Here is a 24,033-nt window from a genome sequence, read left to right as displayed (position 1 = left end):
ACGTTAACCTTCATTATAAAAGTATTGTACAATCGAGTAGTTGGAGTGACAGTTAATATTAACTTTTAAATATTTTAGAACAGGGGTTCTTAACCTTTTTCACTGTGCGACCCCCTTTTAGGCTCCGGTAAATTTCGCGACCCCCCCCCCCGTTTACGTTCTAAACACTCCACAGCTTTTGATTGCAAACTCGAATGCTTCGTCTGCAAATGGCGTAGCAACTTGGAGGGCCTGAGACTTTCCTTGGCTAGCACTTCGCCACAAACAAGACACCAGGGTTGCCAACTCTCACGCATTGAGACACACGAATTTGACTATTTTCACACGCTCTCACGTCACACATCCGATTTCTCACGCCGAAAAAAAACTAGTTTATTTACCTCTGATCCATATCTATGATTCAATGAGTTACTAGTTCGCTCTGGCACCAATCACCGGTGATCGATCGATCGCGATATAACACTTAATTTGTGTCCATTGTACAGTACACCCGCCCGGTAACAATTTACACTCGCCACCCCCTCCAGGTTCAAATCTCACTCCAAGCAATCTCGAAAAGTTGGCAACCCTGAACACACTGCGGTCGTGCATCCTCTCCTTCGCTTGTCTGCGTAAATCCATATTCTAAGTACTTTTCATATTTTCTCACTTTCTTCATTTTTTTCTGTTCTGAAGTTCCTGGAAGTAGGCGTTTTGCATCCCCACTTTCAGTTCGACGTTCTACAAAACGCTCCATGTTAATCCTGGACGAGCGGAGCCACAATGAGGCAGTTTGATTCAATAAACTTTACTGAATCAACCTGTCTCATTCTGAGTCTTGATTCAGGTTCGCGCATGCACGTTGTGGCTCCGCTTGTCCAGGCTGAGTAAAGAACAACAAAATTTAGCTCCGAACCTGATTCGTCGCACATTTAACTCAGAAAACACCTTATTTTGTGTCACATTCGCGACCCCCCCCCCCCCCCCCCCCCCAGGTTAAGAACCCCTGTTTTAGAATATTAGTTATTTAAATGTTCACGAAATGTTAGTCCAATTATCTTTGTTTCTTCGTTCCGTATTAAAATGCAAACAACACGATATGATAGGGCCTACTGAACGATACTTCCATCAAACTTGGACAAAATAAGACAAACATATACATACATGTGAACATGAGATAATTAAAGAAACCCTGACATTGGTAATAATGTAGGTTCGCTACCCTATGCTTTCGGATGGGGGGACTTTTAAATCGGGAGCGCGCAGCAGCTCGCTACCCACGCCGCTGTCTCCCGATGGAACTAACCTAGCCGCGCGCTTCAGGTGAGCTCGTGACGCACGCCTATGTTGCTGAGAAAAATGGCCGGTACTGTTGTTGGAGGGACGATGGGTTCCACTGCCTTCGACATGCTTTGTTTCCTGTCCTGGACTTTATTTATCGTATTTAATTTTGGAGTTGACGCTGCTCCAGAGACGGGTTACTGGTCTGTTAAAATTGTCAATGTAAGTAGCTAAAAATACCGAATGCCTAAGGTGGAATATGTGTGACTTGTACTGACCGCTTGCTACTTAGCTAGGCAGCTAGCTAGAAAGCTTCAAGTGATCGATTTATTGGTAGCTGTGTGTCTTTTCTATCACCGCATTGTTGGAAGGCATGTTGTTCACGGTGGTATCGCTAAGCAAAACAACGCAAACAACTCCCAAATAGTTATTTATGAGAATATAGCCAGCTAAGGTTACACTGACAGATCAGCTAGCTTCACCAAAGCAGCCGATGTGGCATTGGAAATGGTTAATATTAGTTAGCTGGTAAGCTTGGGTAATAAAAGACGGGTAGTTACGAATGTAACGCGCAGATCAAGCTCAATGAATCGCCGCCGATTTAAGCACGTGCATTAATGTTTAGTCATGTATTCGAATTCTGGAACTACCAACATTGTTTTCACAGCAACATTGTTTTTCTATCCTTCTAATTTGTCAGATGACCAGCTCAAGCCAATTGTCCTGGCGAACTAATTACCTATTCAGGACTGTGTTGCTTGGATTACGTTACCTAGCTGTTTAGTTATCCTGTCAAGTTTATCTAGCTGGCTAACGCATCAGGATCAATAGTATTGGCACGTGTATATGAAAGGAAATTGATGATGTTGTCGTCGAATTACTTGGTTAACTAGTTAGCATCTATTTTGTAATACATTTACAGTCAGTTCTCGAATGTTTACATTTCAGGTGTCTATCAAATATTTAAGGACAACCCTTAGTTTTCCATTTTGGTAGTCCAACTGATATCTGGTGGCTATGTTTGAAAGGTGATGCTCCTTCTCAATAGAAAGACTGGAGACTAGCTGAACCAGCATTGATGACATGTAGTGAATTGCTGTCATATCCTTTAAGCGAGATTTGCATCTTGTTTTAAAACAAAAAGTACAAAAATTACAAAAAGTTTTTCGTAATTACAAAAAGTAATCGTTTCTTCTCCCTAGACATCAAAACCCTTGTTATTAAGAAAATCCATGTATAAAGACACAGATATCCAACTGAAAGGTACATGTTTTACATTCATTTTTATTGGATTTATGTTTGTATGTACACTGTAACTGCATGACTTATTTGCCAAGAATTAATGTACTAATGTCTGTTTTTACAGTGACTTCCTTTAGCTGTCCACAGGAGGTCTCGTTTACAATTCGTTGGTATTTAAGGTACTATCCATGTCACAATGAATTCAGTAACATTGAGGTCAGTATCTGGTGTTCATGTAATAAAACTTTACAGAGTAAATATATTAGAAATATATTTAAATATATTAGATATCCCTTGCTGAAGTTTTATTTTTTGCTCTCAGGAAATGTATGATAGGACACAATCAAGTCGTGGAGACAGTCTAGCCCCCATCCCTCTTGGACACGGAGAGTACATTGAACACATTTACAGTGCATTAGTCTGCAACAGTGGGATCCAGTACTTTCCCATGCTCAATGTGTGTAAAATAAGTATTGTTCCTCAAAATTGACAAAATGATTGAATCTGTTGCCTAAAGGGTGTGTAAAAGGCTTTTTTGATAACATAAAAAAGATGCACAATACAAGCATACTGATTTGTTCTTAATTTGACATCATTTCACTTCACTGTTTTCCCAAATGTTTGTTGGGTAAAACTAAAGCTTGTGCATGGTAATGTAATGTGACATTTCTGTCATAAAATCAATTTTTTTTTAACATCAACTGCAGAGATCAAAAGCTCTGCCCAGGCCTGTGAAGCCACCACAGGAGGGAAGGCTTCATGTAAGAACAATGTTTATAATGGTGATATGACCTTATTAATTGGTGACCACAAATTATATTTGTATTAAAGTCTATAATGTTTATTTGTCTTATTAGGATGCCAATTACACCAGGTGGCTCACTGCTGAAGCTGACAGATCTGGAGTCAGGGTAAAGCTCAGTTATATTCCTTAATGCTTTCCAGATTTGAATCTTTATTTTTGGTAATACGTTTTTGAGAATTTTGTAAAGCCAATTACAATATACTTACCATGCTTTCTCTGAAAAGGATAATGTCATTGCTACAACATGGAGAGATGGACCATATCTTCTTGTGGTCTTGATCCAGTCCAGTAAAAAAGATGTTAACTGGAATTTAGCCTGTAAGCGTGTTGTATTTATCTAAAACAAACAAATGACTAAATAAGAAATATAATCATAAATTGATGGTTTTCACTTTGTGTTTTACAGTTAGTGTGGTAATGAAGGGAGCCCATGGCTTCATTTCAGTCACAGAATGGCCTCTTATGATCGTAAGTGGTATAAGTTATGCTTTCTCACCTCACATAGCATTGTGTAGATACAGTATTTGGTCTGTAGCTGTTTATTGCTTTTTTTCTATTTAGATCAGCTCAACCTTCGCTTCCCAGAACTCAGTCCTTGCAGCCCATATTTTTGCTATATCCAAGCCTGCAACACAGGACATTAATACTTGATACCTCTACCCTAGGTGTACCCTAATTGTAAGCTAGGGTAAAGTACATTTAAAGTAAAAGGTTGAAGAAGCACTGCTGTAGGATAACTACATATAATGTATGTTATTCTGATCTTAGCTGAGCACAGATCCTGTGTGATGTGGTTTCTTTCCACCCCCCACCCCAGTTCTACATGGTGATGTGCATCGTGTATATCCTGTATGCACTGCTGTGGTTTATCTGGGCTTCCTGCTACTGGAAGGACCTGTTACGAATCCAGTTCTGGATAGGTGGGGTGATATTTCTAGGAATGGTAGAGATGGCTGTCTTCTGTGCGGAATATGAGAATACCAATGCTGTGGGCTCAGCCTGTGAGTGAACACATTTCTAAACTTTGTCCCATTGCTGGTTTACATTTGTGAAAAGAATTAGAAAGTATGCAAGAAATCCTTTTAGTGGTATTTTTAAAGACTGATGTAATGGAATGATTCTGAATGCAAAGGTGTTTGATTAGTGACACCTGTCATAGAGCATTAAGGTATTTAGTGAATTAACATTGAAAAAAATTCCACATTTAGCATCTGTCGCTTTCAGAAAATGGTTACATTGAAGTCACCTATTCACATATTTGCTAGCTTGATACTAAATATATGTTTAACATATACATTTACTGAGACTTGCTCAAAATTGCTGACAGATGAGGCATGCAAATGTGATTTAAATAGGAGAACATCATTTAATTCTGTTAATAGTACAGATTTTTTTTCCCATTTGAAGCCTTATCTTTTTGGTTATCTTTCTTTAGCTCAAGGCTTGCTGGTTTTTGCTGAACTCATCTCTGCTCTGAAGAGGACTCTTGCTCGACTCTTAGTCATCATTGTTAGTCTGGGCTATGGTATAGTCAAGTAAGTGAATAATGACAAAGCAACATTGAATTGGAAGGTATTTTCCTTGTTTTTGAGGCAGCATGTACCTTCTGTTTTTTCAGGCCTCGTCTTGGGACTGTCATGCACAGAGTTGTGGGCCTGGGTGTACTTTACTTTGCCTTTGCTGCCATTGAAGGTGTGCTGAGGATCACTGGGGTAAAGTAGCACACTGTGAATATTTCGACTGTGCTATCCTAACATATTTATAGAGACGGGTAACAATAGGGGGTCAGCATTATAATAGCAGTCCAGTAGCAAACAAATATGTTCACACTTTTCTTTGGTGTGCATCTGAAAATCTATTTTATTATACCCTGTGAGCAAAGAGGCTGTACATGTGTTGGTCTGAAAGGGTCGGGACAATGGACCAGCTCTGATCTCTGCCATTGCACTAGCTGTGCTTGACTCTGGCACCATTTGGTTCATATCCTTCTATGATTCTTAGTGTGGCTACATCAATGCAGTCTAACTTGAACACAAACAGTAACATGAACTGGTTAAAGACTTTAAGGATAACACATTTATCTCTTACTATTTTAGTTTCATGTATAGGTTTTAAAAATTACTACATTACCAGTTTTTATATTGTTGACAGTGAATTCCTTTATACTTTAACCTGTAATTTTGTGAAATTATTGTACTAAATATACAAAATGTAAACAAACTGTTACCATATTGCATTGTTTTTATTAAACAGAATGTACAGCAAGCAGTATTTTATAGATATATTAGTTGGTGAGGATTTAACAATATTTAAATTTTCTGTATTGTGACTACCCTAATTTGCTGTTATATCTTAAAATGAAGGAACAGTGTTGTGAAATTTTCTAACTTCTTACCTGAACAGACTTTCAGTTTCATTGTCTCTGGTGAAAATGGGGTTTCTTCTAGTCATCCACTTTTATTCATGTCTGTTTTCTCCCTTCCTACTCTTACCTTTTCCACATGTGTGTCTCAGGCTGAAGATTCTGACCTTGCCTTGCTGGCCAACATTCCCCTGGCACTGCTTGACTCCTCTCTGTGTTGGTGGATATCCTTGAATCGGTTTAGGTTAACCATTACTTGTGTAGTCTCCCCCTGTCCTTTTCCACCCATTTCTGCTTGCTGGTTTTAGCAACTAAAGTTTTAAAATACTACTATACGCAAATGCTAACCTGGCTTCCAATGAATTCTAATGAGTTTCATAATTATGATAATTTGCTGAATGTCAACTGTCATCTTTCTACCTTTTAAAGACTGCTCTAATTTGCCTGTGCCAGTAGTGTTGTATTTTTATCTACGTTAAGGGTATAATTTCCTTAACTTCTTCTCAAATATTTGTCAGCCTGGCACAAACTATAAAGACACTGAAACTTAGGAGAAACCCAGTGAAGCTGTCGTTATACAGACACTTCACCAATACCCTCATCTTTGCTGTTATTGGTGAGTACGTAATGAGCAACATCAGCATAGCAAATAATTGTACCTGTGGTTAGTGCTGGTCGTGTATTGTAGAATATATTTACTTTAGATTTTTTTTTCAGCCTCTATAATTTTCATTGTATGGACAACAAAAAAATTCCGTTTAGCAGACTGTCAAGCTGTGAGTATCTAATACATGATATTTCTTCTACTTATTTATTGGTTTTGCTACTTTTGTTTCTTAGAAATAAATTATCAATATATATTTTTTAAATTGATGATATTGTGGGCAGGATTGGATGGAACTCTGGGTAGATGATGCCTTCTGGAGGTTCCTGTTTTCAGTCATGCTGCTTGTCATCATGTTTCTCTGGAGACCATCTGCAAATAATCAAAGGCAAGTTCTGACACTGTAATGATGTCATTGTTATGTAGAATGACACTAACATTTGTTTATTCAGTTTTCTGACTCAATTGGTATTGTCTATGGTTCTTATTGTTGCGTGCTTTCATTTTTATATTTAACATATTAAGCTTTTTGACCTTAAGCTATTTTTTGGAAATACTTTCTTTTTTTTAAATTGTTATTATTTTGCAGATACATGTCATTGTTATTTATTGCAAATAAATTATATTAAACGGCAGTGTAGACTATGGTAGTATCCTAGACAGATGGATCCAGTAAATTAACCCATCCTTGTTATTTTACTGATCAGATTAATTGCTGGAACAAACCTGTAAAATGTAGAATGTTATGGGAGTAATTTATTTATTGAAAACATTTGCTGTCAGATCAGTTATGGCTATTCTGATTGCTATGACCTGTGCTGTACTCTAGGTATGCATTTACACCTTTGATTGATGACTCAGATGATGAAGATATTGAAGAGTTCTTGGTGTCTGCAAATATGGGTATGTGATACTTGGCTCATAAAAACATTTAGAGCTTGTATGTTATCCTGTACACAGACTTTTTTATTGCATTACAATAAAGGTGATGCCTGAAGTGTGCCCCTTTATTTGTAGCCGATGGAATAAAACTGCGAGCAGCTAAGGCCGAGGTTAATGGGACAGCAAAGCCTGCTCCTGGTCCGGTCAGTATTGGATCACTGTACTGTTACCAATATACAGATTACATACAGTTATCAATATACAGTTAAGAATATAATCAAGCAATAAACAGTTGATGTAAAAAATGGTATTCAAGCTAAAAGCAAATGTTTCATTTTCTACTCAGGATGAAGACTTAAAGTGGGTGGAAGAGAATATCCCTACCTCTTTAACCGATGTGTGAGTGATCATTTTTTAGTTACTTACTTCGAGTGTAATGACATTGGAATATACAGTAGACAGTGATTATAAACCATATCAATGGTACAACAAGGATACATCGACCAGGAATAAAATAATATACAAAACTGAATCCTGCAATCTGGAAAAATTGTACATGGTATCTTGCTTACAGCCTTTCTGTAATTCTGTTTAGTCCTCATCATGATCAGTTGTGCATCACTGGCTTTCATCATGATCTGTGGTGCTACAGTGAGTTTTATCTAGTGCTGGGCGATAAAACGATCTTGATTTATTTCTAGATAAATAATTTCCTCGATCATGAGCTTGGGCAATAGAATTCAATAAACATTTGTTTCCATTTCTTGCCTTAAGTACCGCGCCAGCGGAAGCAATGTGATGACGTAGCACACACTATCAGGTTGCATACTGACAGTGTGATTTTGGGGATTTAAAGTGTGTAAATGTACTGATCTGCTTTTTCTGATTCAACAGGGTGTTGTCTGACAAAGTAAACAATATTGTACATATACATGGAAGTATTGAAGAGTTCCACAGTATTGTCCACTAAGGGTCAAAAGCCTCTCCAAAGTGTCATGCCTTTATACAAACATGCCACACCCATGCTCACTGACCACTACAGATCCTTCTCAAACAATTAGCATATTGTGATAAATTTCATTATTCATCATGTATTTATTAGACTTTCATATATTTTAGATTCATTACACACAACTGAAGTAGTTCAATCCTTTTATTGTTTTAATATTGATGATTTTGACAAAAAAAATTTGCATATTTCATCCGACCAATGAAAGAAAAGTGTTTTTAATGCAAAAAAAGTAAACATTCAAATAATTATTTTAAGTTATGCACTTAATACTTGGTCGGGAATCCTTTTGCAGAAATGCTGCGTGGCATGGAGGCAACCAGCCTGTGACACTGCTGAGGTGTTATGGAAGCCCAGGATGCTTCGATAGTGGCCTTAAGCTCATCCAGAGTGTTCTTGCGTCTCTCAACTTTCTCTTCACAATATCCCACAGAGTCTCTATGGGGTTCAGGTCAGGAGAGTTGGCAGGCTAATTGAGCACAGTAATACCATGATCAGTAAACCATTTACCAGTGGTTTTGGCACTGTGAGCAGGTGCCAGGTCGTGCTGAAAAATGAAATCTTCATCTCCATAAAGCATTTCAGCAGATGGAAGCATGAAGTGCTCCAAAATCTCCTGATGGCTAGCTGCATTGACCCTGCCCTTGATAAAATACAGTGGACCAACACCAGCAGCTGACATGGCACCCCAGACCATCACTGACTTTGGGTACTTGACACTGGACTTCAGGCATTTTGGCATTTCCTTCTCCCCAGTCTTCCTCCAGACTCTGGCACCTTGATTTCCGAATGACATGTAAAATTTGCTTTCATCCTAAAAAGTACTTTGGACCACTGAGCATCAGTCCAGTGCTGCTTCTCTGTAGCCCAGGTTGGGCGCTTCTGCCGCTGTTTCTGGTTCAAAAGTGGCTTGACCTGGGGAATGCGGCACTTGTAGCCCATTTCCTGCACACGCCTGTGCATTGTGGCTCTGGATGTTTCTACTCCAGACTAAGTCCACTGTTTCCGCAGGTCCCCCAAGGTCTGGAATCGGCCCTTCTCCACAATCTTCCTCAGGGTCCATTCACCTCTTCTTATTGTGCAGCATTTTCTGCTACACTTTCTCCTTCCCACAGACTTTCCACTAAGGTGCCTTGATACAGCACTCTGGGAACAGCCTATTCGTTCAGAAATTTCTTTCTGTGTCTTACCCTCTTGCTTGAGGGTGTCAATGATGGCCTTCTGGACAGCAGTCAGGTCGGCAGTCTTACCCATGATTGTGGTTTTGAGTAATGAACCAGGCTGGGAATTTTTAAAAGCCTCAGGAATCTTTTGGAGGTGTTTAGAGTTCATTAGTTGATTGAGATGATTAGGTTAACAGCTCGTTTAGAGAACCTTTTCATATGTTAATTTTGTGAGATCATTAGTATTAAAACCATAAAAGACCTGAAATATTTCAGTTGGTGTGCAATGAATATAAAATATATGAAAGTTTAATTTTTATCATTACATTATGGAAAAGAATGAACTTTATCACAATATGCAAATGTTTTTTTAAATGAACTGTATACTTCGAGAGCCTGCAACATATATTTACTAAAACAAAATAATAATGTTGGACATCTTACAGAAAGTTCATTACCTGTAGCTTCATTACTAATTAGCCAAAACATGATATAGTTTCCAAGAGGCTAGCTAAACTAACCGTGCCAAGAGGCTAAACGATGCTGAGGAAAATACCACAGTACTAACACTGCATTATATTCTAATATTTAGTATGCATTATCTTATTCACAACTGTTTATTCATACTCACCAACGCAACTGTGTTCTTCATAGCAAATATACATTTGCTAAAACAAAACAACGTTGGACATCTTGCAGAAAGACCAGAAAATTGCAAGTGAAGTTATAATATAACATGAAAGTAATATAATAATAATAATAATAATAATAATAATAATAATAATAGGACGAGATGTCCAAGAGGCTAGGTAAGCTAACCATGCTAGGTAAGACCAGACATGGGCAAACTATGACCATATACGGCCCGTTAAGCTTTTTAATCCGGCCCGCCGAACTTGTCCAAATGATATTAAAAACCTAATTAATTCCCCTTTTCACCCTTTACCCTGCAATACCCACATTTCCCCACTAGTCCAGACACATTGACCTCTGTTGGAGTGTAATTGTCCCACTGCCGTTTTTGCCCTTTGGTAAAAATGAGTGGACCAAAGAAAAGAAACGTGGACACGGTGCACAGTGCAGTGTTTAATAAGGAGTGGACAACAAAATAGTTTTTCACTGAGGTCCGATCAATGGCTGTATATGCCAAGAAACGGTTTTCAAAGAGTACAGTATCAGCAGTTACATTGCTACGAAGCATGCAAACTACTCTAGCAAGCAGTTAACAGAAGGACGAGTGGCTACTGCTCAGACTTTGGCAGTTTCTCTACTGTGTTATGAAAAAAATGCATATGGAAAGTTTAGAGGAGCATCTTTTAATTAAGCGCATTTACACACAGCAGGGGTACAGTAGCTTAATTAACATGCCGCACATTGCTCTCAATTTAAAGAGCCCTTTCTAGTTTCTGCTGCAGGCAGGATATTTAATGCAGTCTATCTCTCAGGACAATCCATCCATGATTTTGCAGGGTTTAAAACAATTGGAAATTATTGAGCTCAAGTATTCCAATAAGTAATAATGTTTTGAATGTTGAAAGTGTTCCATTTATCTTTTTCCAGTAAATGTTGATTTCATTAACTTTGCACCTTCAATTGAAATGTATAAAAAGAATCAAATAAAGGGTGTGTCCAAATGCTCCTGACCCGGAATTTTAGGTTACAAAACATGGTCATCTTACTTATAAGTACCTAATAAATAAATAAATTAAAAAACTAAGTCTCTTCTTCACAAAGATATTCAGACCCTTTATTCAATACCTTGTAAATACCTTTAGACCATGATTACAGCTGCAAGTCTCATTGCATACATCTTCACAAGATTTTCACACCTGGATTTGGTAGTTAATCCCATTCTTCATGGCAGATCAGCTCAAGATCCATCAGATTGGATGGACAGTTTCTGTGAACTACCATCTTCAGGTCTCTCCACAGATATTTTAAAGCAGTTTATATCTGGACTTTTACCGGGCCACTCAAGGAAACTTGCCTCAAAGCCATTGCTATGCTGTTTTGGTTGTATTACTTGGGTCATTTTCATGTTTACTCAGGTGTCTTCCATCTTGACAGAAAGGAATGCTGCAGAGATGGTTGTCCATTCATCATATTCTCCCATGTCTACAGCAGGACTTTTTAACCTCCTTTAGAGTGACAGCCGAGTTCTTTCCCACATGGCCAACTCCACATTGTACTTCAGCTGCTTCTATTATAAAATTATTGGTTCAAAGCCTTAGATATAATTTCATATTCTTGTCTTGATTTGGTTGTGGAGATCTCATGGACTCCTTGGACTCCTATGCTATTTCAGCATAATTGCACAGTGGGGAATAATTATATGATCATGCAAAAGCACAATATGTTGTCAGGCAATTGTTTTTGGGGTTTCATAAAAGTTGAATGTTTAACTCTTTGTTTTTTTTATTTTAGTGCACTACCTGTTCTTCTTGACTCTGATGAGGTATGTTGCTTCAAACTGATTTTATACACTTCAAGTCAAACTCTAATGTATTTATATAGCACCTTTTACAACACATGTTGTCACAAAGAAACATGTGGGGTTTAGGAATAAACCTTGGGAGGACCAAGACTCAAAAGGCAACCCATTCTCCACTGGGCGGCCCAGCTAATAGAAGTCCATATTTATAGTTCAGTTTCTAAGCCGAGCAGTCATAGTCCCTCCAGTGTGGATGTTGAGACTCTGGTGGCATTGGTGCATCCATCCACAGCTTTGGCACATCCACTGGCAAGCCAGATCATCTTCTAGGTGTCCTTTTAGGAGTATGTAACCAGGATACAAAATACAGGTTAAGTATGTACACATCAAATTTAACATATATTTGTATATATATATATATATATATATATATATATATATATATATATATATATATATATATATATATATATTTGTGTATATATATATATATTTGTGTATATAATATATATATAATGAGAGAGAGAGCGAGCCCTGGAGGTGACCACAGTTATGAGGGTCACTGAGCCATTGCTTTTCACCCAAGTCATTATCACAACTAGAGTGAATGCATGACATGGCTGGATGACGGCATCAACATCTCAGATTACCAGAAGACTCAATGACTAGGGGCCCCTGAGCTCCACATCTTCATATGTACACTGCTCAAAAAAATAAAGGGAACACTTAAACAACACAATATAACTCCAAGTCAACCACACTTCTGTGAAACCAACCTGTTCAGTTAGGAAGCAACACTGATTGTGAATCAATTTCACCTGCTGTTGTGCAAATGGAATAGACAACAGGTAGAAATGAGAGGCAATTAGCAAGACCCCCCCCTATAAAGGAGTGGTTCTGCAGGTGGGGACCACAGACCACTTCTCAGTACCTATGCTTTCTGGCTGATGTTTTGGTCACTTTTGAATGTTGGTGGTCCTTTCACACTCGTGGTAGCATGAGACGGACTCTACAACCCACACAAGTGGCTCAGGTAGTGCAGCTCATCCAGGATGGCACATCAATGCGAGCTGTGGCAAGAAGGTTTGCTGTGTCTGTCAGCGTAGTGTCCAGAGGCTGGAGGCGCTACCAGGAGACAGGCCAGTACACCAGGAGACGTGGAGGAGGCTGTAGGAGGGTAACAACCCAGCAGCAGGACCGCTACCTCCGCCTTTGTGCAAGAAGGAACAGGAGGAGCACTGCCAGAGCCCTGCAAAATGACCTCCAGCAGGCCACAAATGTGCATGTGTCTGCACAAACGGTTAGAAACCAACTCCATGAGGATGGTATGAGGGCCCGATGTCCACAGATGGGGGTTTTGCTCACAGCCCAACACCGTGCAGGATGCTTGGCATTTGCCAGAGAACACCAGGATTGGCAAATTCGCCACTGGCGCCTTGTGCTCTTCACAGATGAAAGCAGGTTCACACTGAGCACATGTGACAGACGTCACAGCACGACCGGTTTGGCAGTGGGTCAATAATGGTGTGGGGTGGCATTTCTTTGGAGGGCCACACAGACCTCCATGTGCTCACCAGAGGTAGCCTGACTGCCATTAGGTACCGAGATGAGATCCTCAGACCCCTTGTGAGACCATATGCTGGTGCGGTTGGCCTCGGGTTCCTCCTAATGCAGGACAATGCTAGACCTCATGTGGCTGGAGTGTGTCAGCAGTTCCTGCAAGATGAAGGCATTGAAGCTATGGACTGGCCCGCCCGTTCCCCTGACCTGAATCCGATTGAGCACATCTGCGACATCATGTCTCGCTCCATCCACCATTGTCACGTTGCACCACAGACTGTCCAGGAGTTGGTGCTTTAGTCCAGGTCTGGGAGGAGATCCCTCAGGAGACCATCCGCCACCTCATCAGGAGCATGCCCAGGCGTTGTAGGGAGGTCATACAGGCACGTGGAGGCACACACACACACAATACTGAGCCTCATTTTGACTTGTTTTAAGGACATTACATCAAAGTTGGATCAGCCTGTAGTGTTTTTCCACCTTAATTTTGTGTGTGGCTCCAAATCCAGGCCTCCATTGGTTAATAAATTTGATTTCCATTGATGATTTTTGTGTGATTTTGTTGTCAGCACATTCAACTTTGTACAGAACAAAGTATTCAATGAGAATATTTCATTCATTCAGATCTAGGATGTGTTCCCTTTATTTTTTTTTGAACAGTATATATAACACTATCAGTATATTAACTGAAGGCTTGATTAAATAGGTGAATCTTGAGTCTAGATTTAAAGATTGGAACTCTGCCAGAATCTTGGATTGGAGCTAGCAGACTGTTCCGTAATTGAGGGGCCTTAAAGGAGAAGGTTCTGTCTCCAGCTGTTGTCTTGCTAATTTTTGGAAGAGAAATCTTGCATTTTGAGAGTGCAGCAAGTGAGATGGGTGATGGTATACAATGAGTTCCGTCAGGTATTGTGAGGCATGACCATTTAATGTAGGGATGCACCGAAATGAAAATTCTTAGCCGAAACCGAAAACCGAAAATGAGGAAACCAAGGCCGAAAACCGAAACACCGAAATAGCCTACATTATGCCAATTATTAGTAGCATTGGATTTATGGCTAACTTCACTAAAATCAAGGCATTGCTATTCAAAGAATAAATCAACTACAAAATTTGATTTGTAAATATTTATTTAGCACTGACATTACAGTAATGCATATTATAAAATAAAATTAGTGGTGGGCCGTTAACGGCGATACCGCTGACAACGGCCGACCACTAATTAAATTAAACTCGCTTGCAGACCGTTTTTATCTGAGAGGATAAATATATGTATTTTATACGAGTTAAATTTAGTTATAACTGACTGGCCTGAAAGATAAATATAAATTCTCTCATAAAAACGTGACGTGAGTTGCAACAACATTAAACAGCTCAGGTAAACACGCTTCTGAGAAATGTCGTCTGCTCGGCAAAACATAACGGGGCTCCTTGTGCTCTATTAGCCGACGAAATCCCTACGACAGAGAACAGCTGATCGTCTAAGGCAACGAGTTCCATAATTTTTGGTGTAATGTCTTTTGCCTTGGCGCCATCACTGGAAAACTTTTTTGCTAGCTTTATCCAAATAAGCGCGTGCAGGTGGCGATTTTTGCTTGCGTCATCACAGCACATTGTTTCGGCCGTGTTGTTTCGGTGATGAAAGTATTTCGGCCGAAAACCGAAAATGCAAATTTAAGCCATTTCGGCCGAAAATTTTCGGTGGCCGAATTTTCGGTGCATCCCTAATTTAATGACTTATAGGTCAACAGAAGTCGCCATCAGTTCGCCATTTAACTGGAAGCTAGTGCAATACTGACAGAGTAGGATGAATTTGATCAAATTTTCAAGCCCTAGTTAGGACTATAGCTGCAGTATTCTGTACAAGTTGGAGTTTCTTTAGGGACTGTCTAGAGCAGGGGTCGGCAACCTTTGAGATGGTCCAGCGTGCCGCGTGCCAGTGATTATGCCTCGGTGTGCCAATGGTGGCACGCGTGCCATAGGTTGCCGATCCCTGGTCTAGAGCATCCAATTAGACGACCATTACAGTAGTCCAATCTTAACGAGACAAAAGCATGGACCAGGTTCTCTGCATTTGAAAAAGTAAATGTCTCAGCTTGGCAATATTACGTAAATGAAAAAAGGCAGCCGTAGTGACATAGCATATGTGTCTCAAATGAAAGATCAGAATCAATAGTGACACCTAAGGTCAGGGTGTCTGCGGGGCTGTAAAAAGTATTAAAAGGTAGTAAATTCAGTTGGCCAAAATTAAGGCCATTAAAAAGTAATAAACTTCATCTGACGAGGTATTACATTTCCGAACGCCCATCCAACTGCCTAGACGTTTTTGAATTTGTGGTATGTACAGGCCTTTCTCTTAAAATTCCTTAAATTAGATTTATTTATATGTTGCTAGCAGTGATATGACATGACCTGATGTTTGTTCACGCACGTGCCAGTCACCTAAATACCCGGCTGGTTTGCCGCCAAACCTGTTTGCGAAACACTATGGGATTTAAACAGGCATGAAAATCTGTCACATTTCGGCGAAACACGCTGAAAAGGGTGACCTTAGGTTAGGCTTAGGTCAGTGGTTAGCAACAACCGATAGGCCACTTCAGTAGCCGCTTTGTCATGCTGGTATTAAAAAATATTTTGTAGGTATTAAAAAGTTATTAAATTCAACTTAAGAATCTCTGTAGCTATATACCCTGAAGGTCTAAAAATGTGTCCTTTATGAGAGGATATTAAGAGATCATTAACTACTTTAGTCAGTGCTGTGGTGGTGTCTACACTTTGGAAATAAAGGATAGATTAGAGCAGTGGTTCCCAAACTTTTTCTGCCGTGCCCCCTTTTAGTAGATGAGAATATTTTAAATATTTTTTCAGATATTAATATCGGAATCGGTGCATCCCTAATATTGACACATGTGTACGTTTTACTTTCAAGCTCCGCGCCCCCCCTGCAACAGCTCCGCGCCCCCCACTTTGGGAACCACTGGATTAGAGATTGGCCTATAGTTGGACAGTTCATGTGGATTAAGATGAGGTTTTTTAAAGTAGTGACCTAATGACTGAAAGTTTAAATCAGGGGTGCTCATTACGTCGATCGCGATCGACCGGTCGATCGCGAAGGAAGTGTCGGTCGATCGCGAAGGAATGTGCGTAGATCGCGTCACATAAAATAGTAGTAGATGAATCGCACATCTGCACTGACGGTTGTATTTTGATTGACATTCACGGTAGCCAATCTGCAATCCACTCAACAAATTACGTTCGCCGCCACCCCGGTAGATCTTTCTGACTTGGTCATCTTATAAGAGTAGCTCGCAAGCTGAAAACTGTGGGCACCCCTGGTTTAAATGGTTTGGGGATGTAGCCTAGGCTCAGAATAGTTATAGTGAGCAAAGGTTCTGTATTACTACACAGTAGTATGACGAGTTGGTACAGCATCCAGTATACATGTGGAGGGTTTGGAAGAATTTACCAAGGAAATAAGCTCCTATCAAACTTTCAAATAAAGCAAACACTGAAAATAATATGCACTCAGAGTAGCTCACTTTTATCCTTTGCAGGAAATCATGACAACAAGATATGAGATGTCCAAGATGGAATGAAAGCACAAGAAGCACAGTGTCCTTCCTTCTAAAATTAAAGACTACTCCTACTGCTGGCACTGGATCTGTACCAGTGAGAAAAGGGAAAGAAGAAAGGTTCAAGAGAGACATAATGGTAAGGATATGCTTGGTGCATCCAAACCCATCATGAGCCCAATGAAGGAGTGAGATCATAATGAAGTCACAGGAGTGTCTTGACCAAATCGGTCAATCTGTATTCTTGCCTTTTGTATAAAATATGAGGTGTATCCCACCTCACCTTCTGCAAAACAGAACCATCGTTTCAGTAAATATTTTTAATGTCTGCCGCACACATTGCACAGACACAATATTTCACATTATACATATATGTTCACAGTCATGTTGCATCACTCAACAAGGTAGAAATAAAAAGGGTGGATGCAAGTATACTTTTCCATATACCATGCCCTTTACATAGTCTGAGCAAGTTAATAAATGCAGCGTTTTGCACTCTTGGTTGAGGTTTAGCATGTTCAAATGTATTATTTTTAAAATAATGATCAAACAATTATAAGTATTCAAAAGGGACATGAAGATGGATGACCAAAGACTTTTTTGTTGTTGTTTGTGGTTGGGGACGTTTTCTATATACCGTTCAAGCATTGTCTTTGCTGTATATAAAATATGTTTCATGACGGAGAGGTATTTCTTTTACAACAGAAAATCCAATGTGAGAAAAAGGTTTTGTCTGGTTTTGAGTGTGACCTGGATTTGGGTTTGGGTGTATGTCCGTTTGAGAGCACTAATGGCTGTGGGAGCAACACTTTCAGGGGAATGGGTGGGGATCTGCTTGTACTGCACAATACATTCTTTTAAAAAAATGGGTAATGATCTAAATGTGATGCAGAGGTAGTTTGCAGACACTAAAACATTAGCCCTGCTATAAACTAATGGAGAATAACTGAGATTTGTAGCAGGAAATTAGATGTTTAAAAATTTAAAGAGCAATATACTATATTCCTCTATTGCCTTGTGTACACTTTATTTCAGAAATGCGTTTTCCTTTTTTCCATCCTTTGTTTCTTTGTTTTCTGCTCAACTGTAAGAATAATCTCAGAGGAACCCATCACAACACAAAATAACATTACATTTTCAGACCGTTTCGATGTTTGATTTTTTATTTATTTTTGTATAGAAATGCATGGTTTGCCATGAAGATGGGTAATGGACTAAGGAAGACTATTACAATTTCAAGATATCCATTGCTCATGTGCTTACCTTGCTTTTTCTGACAACAAAGTTGTTTTTATATTTTAACTTCTTGCACTTTAATTGATGTTTTTCCACATAAATTGAGTGATCAGGTTCTGTGTACATTGACTTGTTCATTCTTTCAAAGTTCCTTACTGAGAATGTTAAGTGTTTTGTATCTGTCTCTAGATCTTGCTTTGGAAAATCCGATGCATAGTGTGTCTGCTTTTTCAAAGTGTGTGCCAGGATTTTCACTGGTGTTTTGTTTAGGTTGTTTTTTTATTTAAAGGTATGTCTTGTCCATTTTCCTCATGCATGTTTTCTTATTCTGGAGGTTTGATAGGTTTGATTTAGATGTAAATAAAGATTCTTTATTTTATGGTTGCTTTTTGTTTTGATCTGTTCTCAGCAAAAAAAAAAACAGCACCACCCATCACTTGAGTACTCAACGTGCAACACAATTTCATTTGGACAAGGTGTAGCCTTTGCGATTTTTAGGGTTCACACACACATAGTGTGGGAACCCTATTGTAATTGCTGGTATTTTTCTTATTTTTCTTATTCTTTTGCCCATTTTTTGACATAAAATGCATCGTGCAGCCTAGACCGTAATGCCTAGAAAACCCAATCTTGGCAAAAAGGTTCAGTTACCTCCAAGGACCAGATTCCCATACAGGGACCCCAAATTGGCCTGATGGTGGCGCTATAGCAGACCATATTGACTTTTTGTCCATATCTCCTACACCGTAGGTCCTAGAACCAAAATTCCAGTTCCTATGCATTCCTTGACTAAATTCAATAGGACAATTAATATACAACCATTAAGCTCCGCCCACTTAGATTTCGAGTTAATTTGCATAATGTGCAAAATCACACACATCTTTGAGCGCGAACTAGTCCCTGGATTTTTCACATACGTGCACATATGTGGTATCAAAACGTTCAGAAGAGTCTGAACTTTAAAATGTATCCAACAAAAATGCTAATTTCTTCACTACCTAGTCAGTATAAGCCAATCAAATGAGGGGGCGTAAATTCAATAGTAAATTTTGCACATATGGAACTCTAACTTAAGAAAACTTGCATGTAATGAGATGGCACTTCACAGACAGCTTCCGTGTGAGGGTCTGGGGCAGCTCGCAGTGGTTGCCATACCTCACCTGCTAGGGGGCGCTATAACATGCAAAAATTTGCCCCATGCACTCAGATTGGCCGATCCACATGAAACTTGACAGACATCATCTATGGGCCTCTGGAAACCAGGTCCTAAAGCAGACATGCCATACTTCCAAAATGGCTGATGTAATCGGCCAATCAGTGATCGGCACGCGTTTGACAGGCTTACCATTGGTCGATCTGCACGAAACCTCTTGGGTGTGGACAAGTGCACGCCCCCTATGACATAATCCAGCCGGGTGTCGATTGGCCACTGGGGGGCGCTATTGCAAAAAAAGCAAGTGTATCCCCTACATAATTCCACTTGGGAACATGCAATTGGACTCTTTTGATTCCTTGCAGTAGTGCGAACAACTTTCCCATTACATGTCCTATTAAAAAATGCACAGTTTATTTACAGTTAATAATAGTTTGAAATCATCATTTTTCATACTCCTCCTAGGATTTTCATACTATCATGTCAAGCAAAGTCTTATAATACTCTACAGAGTGTGAAATCAAAAAACAATCCAAAGATTTTGAATTTGAGGACACTTATACCTGCTAAATATTTTTTTAATGGACAGCATCGATACATATAATATTCATATTCTTAAAGCTCTTTCATATTTTACCCAATTCTGACCAAAATGCACAAGCCCATTCAGAATCCCATCCTGAACAAATTTGTCAAGTTTCATCTAAATCGGTTATCGTATGGCTCTACAGTGCAGTATTATATACAATGCATAAGAATGCATGTAAAGTCCCTCTGTCACCTTCTCCTTCTCACACGCACGCAAGCTGAAACTCACACTCTCAGTCTCTCTCACACTCTCACCCACATTCCCCCTCCCATCTCTGTGCCCTAAGTAAACATTGCTCTGGCTACCTAGATCTCTCTGTGTCTATTAACCAGGCACACACACATACAGGCACAAGCAGGCCTTCCTATAGCATTCACAATGACACTTCCCTAGCCATACCCACCCATATCTCAGTGACTAACACATGCTTATACAAACTGATATTTGGCTTCTTTTTTGTCTCTCTCTCTCACACAAACACACAGACACACACACCTTTATACCTATATGTATGTATAGTTTCTATGTATACTTATGTATGTATGTATTAGTATATGTTGTCATAGTTTCAGTACATACACTACCACACACACACACACACACACACACACACTTCTACCTAAATGTATGTATAGTTTGTATGCATATCTGTCCAGTCATAACAGTCATGTCAGTCCAGTCATGTCAGTCATTTCAGTCCAGTCATATCAGTCATGTCAGTCCAGTCATGTCAGACATAAGTCATGTCATTCATATCAGTCATGTCATTACAGTCATGCCAGTCATGTCACTCATTCCAGTTATGTCAGTCATATCAGTCATATTACTTTTGTTCATCATGCCAGTGATGTCATTTCAGTCATATCAGTTATGTCAGTCATGCCAGTCATGTCAGTCATGTAATGCCAGGCTTTGCAGACTACATTCATACTTTGAATACACAGGCAGTCATGTTAGGCGTGCAAGGTGTGCAAGGAGTGAATTAACAAAGCATAGTCTCTGGCACCCTCAATCTCTCTCTGTCTGTAATATACAGGCCCAATCATGTATAGACACAATATAGGCCTTCCTATATTGTTCACATAGATGCAGCCCTAGCCAGATGTGCTATTTCTGTGTCTCCCTTTCTGACACACGCAGATGTCATCACACACTATCTGTAGAGCACACACTGGCCAAACCCAAACAGCTTCTTTTCACTTTTAGGTCTAAAGGACCTTTTGGGCTTCCTTTTGCCTATTGAGGCCAAAATATGCCTATTTGTGTGTGAACCCGCCAATCGCCGCTTGCGGCTATATTTTATTTTTATTTTTACATGCCCGCAAGTGTCAGATTGCATTATATTCAAAGAACAACAGGATGTAATTGAATCAGTTAATCTCTTATTGAGATGTAATTCATCTTCTTGCAGTAACAACAGCAAACAATCAAATACTGCCCTCATGTGTTATTCAAATGGCTGGTGTTAGCCATAATGCACAGAGGAGCAGACAACAGTTTAGTTTGAATGTGTGATTGTCCTCCAAAGGTTACATCCAGAGAGGACTGTTGCAAACACTGTGAAGGGTGAGATGCTCGAATGAATGAAGGAATGTTCGATTTAGGACAAAACAACAACCCTAAACATAAAGCCAGAGGTACAGTGGAATGGTTTAATATAAAACATTCATGGGTTAGAATGGACCAGTCAAAATCCAGACCTAAACCCAATCGAGAATTTGTGGCAAGATCTGAAAACTGCTGTTCCCAAACACTCTCTATCTGACTGAGTTTGAGCTGAATGGGCAGTAATTTCAGTGACTAAATGGGCAAAGCTAAAATACATACCCTAAACGACATGCAGCTGTAATTACAGCAAAAGGTGGCTTGACAAAGTATTGACTCGGGGGCTGAATACTTTTGAACACCACAGTTTTTTATTTGTAAAACATTTTTTTGAATCATGTATAATTTTCTTCGCAATTCTATACCACTTTGTGTTGGTCTTTGACATTAAATTCCAATGAAATATATGTTTGGTTATAATGTGACAACATGTGGAAATGTTAAAGGGGTATGAATACTTTTGCAAGCCACTGTATATAGCACCTTTCAAGATACCCAAGGTCACTTTTCAATTTTAACACAAGTCACAAGACAGCAATAAGCAGCAGCCAATTGTGCAGTGTACTCTACTAGAATCCACCTACTAGATCAGGTGCTTGCATTCATGTTTTTATTGGACATGAAAAGACATACAATCACACACTCAGGGAGAATTTTTTTCAGGGACTGCCAATTTACCTAACCTCAATGTTTTTGGAATGAGGGAGGAAACCTGAGACCCCAGAAGCAACCTACACAGACACGAGGAGAACATGGAAACTCAGATAGGGACTTGAACCCAAGACCCCAGTGCTGAGAGGCAAACATGCTAACCACTAAGTCACCATGTCACAATGTTGAAACCTTTTATTATACACTAATCAGTGTAAATGGGTCAGTGACAAATAAGGGTTGGTATGACGTCTAAATCACAAATATGCATTAAACATGTTAAAACAACATGCTAGATATTTGTTTAGGTGTATAGTTTGCATTTCTAGTTCAAGTTCACTTTATTTATATAGCACATTTAAAAACACAGGGTGTTAATTAAAGTGCTTTACATAGCTCATATTGTAAAAATCCCGCTCGTATCTCCCCCTTCTTACGTGTCCAATATAGACCAAAAGTTTTACAGCACACACATCATCACAATCACACACGTTGTTGGTTGTTTTCAAAAGCAAGAGAATAAAAATGTGTTTTAAGCTTAGGTTTAAAAGAAATTAAAGATGTTGATTGTCTCAATTCCAGGGGTAAACTGTTCCAAATTCTTGGTGCTGCAGTCGAAAAAGCACAATCTCCTTTTTGTTTTAACTGAACTCAAGGGACTGTCAAGAGAGACTTGGAAGAAGACCTTAATGATCTTTGAGCAGTGTATGGTACAAGCATATCCGTAATATAAGACGGAGCCATTCCATTCAGGGCTTTAAAAACAAGCAATAAAACTTTGTACTGGATTCTGAATTTCACAGGTAGCCAATGGAGAGAAGCTAATATGTTCTCTTTTCTTTATACCCAAGAGAAGGCGCGCTGCTGCAGCAAACAATTAACAGAGGATTGGCTTATTCCATAATAAGTCCAAACGGGAAGTAATAAAAGCATGAATAATTATCTCTAAATCATGCGAAGTAAATGATTTAATTTTGGCAATGCTTCTTAATTGAAAAAAAACTTTGACAACTGTACTGATTTGTTTATCAAATTTCAACTCTGCATCAAAAATTACCCCCAGATTCCTTACGTGACATTGAACATAGGAGTTCAGAAAGCCTAAATAAATTTTACTAGTTTGTGCTAATTTGGTCAAACCACACAAAACAACCTCTGTTTTCCTGTCATTAAGTTGGAGAAAATTATTATTCATCCATGTTTTAATGTCCAGGATACAATCATGCAACCTTTTTATGGAGCTCCGGGTATTCAATTTCAAGGGAAGGTAGATCTGTACATCATCAGCATAACAATGAAAAGAAGTGTCATATTTCTGTATTATTTGCCCTAGTGGTAACATGTATATAGAGAATAGTACCGGCCCTAAAATAGACCCCTGGGGAACACCAGAAGCCATAGTTACAGGGAAAATTGCGATGTTAACTGACAGTATTTCAGATGCTCAATAAGTATAGTATGGTCCACTGTGTCAAATGCAGAGCTTAAATCTAATAAAACCATAATACAGCAATCACCATGGTCACTGGCAAGCAGCAAATCATTAGTCACTTTTAAGAGTGCGGTTTCTGTGCTATGTTTTGATCTAAAACCAGATTGAAAAGCTTCATAAATATTATTCATGTTTAAAATATCTACAAGCTGCTTAAAGACAACCTTTTCTAAAATCTTAAACAAAAATAATAATTTGGAAATAGGTCTATAATTGCACAGGGCTTCAGAGTCAAAATTATGATTTTTAAGGAACAACAGCATGTTTAAAACGAACAGGAACAGTAGCTGTGTTGAGACTTGTATTTATAATTGTTAGAAGATTTTGTCCTAAAACATCAAAAGCTTCTTTAAGCAGCCATCATGGAATAACATCTAGCGGTGAAGTAGTTGCCTTCATTTTAAAAACTATATCTCT

The 24,033-nt window shown here is 39.0% G+C and overlaps 1 protein-coding gene across 2 annotated transcripts; it reads left to right on the top strand.

Annotated features, from left to right (window-relative positions):
• The first annotated feature begins 1,274 nt into the window (after positions 1-1,274).
• tmem87b (transmembrane protein 87B) lies at positions 1,275-18,505 on the top strand. Of its 2 annotated transcripts, none has more exons than XM_076974551.1 (20): positions 1,275-1,482; positions 2,463-2,523; positions 2,627-2,718; positions 2,825-2,959; positions 3,210-3,263; positions 3,360-3,413; positions 3,532-3,625; positions 3,714-3,775; positions 4,125-4,308; positions 4,743-4,842; positions 4,926-5,019; positions 5,216-5,291; positions 6,181-6,285; positions 6,387-6,445; positions 6,558-6,661; positions 7,103-7,176; positions 7,291-7,358; positions 7,502-7,554; positions 11,752-11,782; positions 16,873-18,505. In XM_076974551.1, the coding sequence occupies exons 1-20, from the start codon at positions 1,324-1,326 to the stop codon at positions 16,912-16,914; spliced, it is 1,701 nt and encodes a 566-aa protein (XP_076830666.1). In that variant the 5' UTR covers positions 1,275-1,323; the 3' UTR covers positions 16,915-18,505. The 2 variants fall into 2 exon arrangements, with proteins under 2 accessions (XP_076830666.1, XP_076830665.1); XM_076974550.1 differs by lacking the exon at positions 5,216-5,291 and adding an exon at positions 5,822-5,897 and having other exon boundaries at positions 1,276-1,482.
• Positions 18,506-24,033: the final 5,528 nt, after the last annotated feature.

This window comes from Brachyhypopomus gauderio, chromosome 15, assembly GCF_052324685.1.
Source record: "Brachyhypopomus gauderio isolate BG-103 chromosome 15, BGAUD_0.2, whole genome shotgun sequence".
Classification (NCBI taxonomy): Eukaryota; Metazoa; Chordata; class Actinopteri; order Gymnotiformes; family Hypopomidae; genus Brachyhypopomus; species Brachyhypopomus gauderio.
Note: the sequence above shows the minus strand (reverse complement) of the source record. Positions and strands in the feature narration are given on the sequence as shown.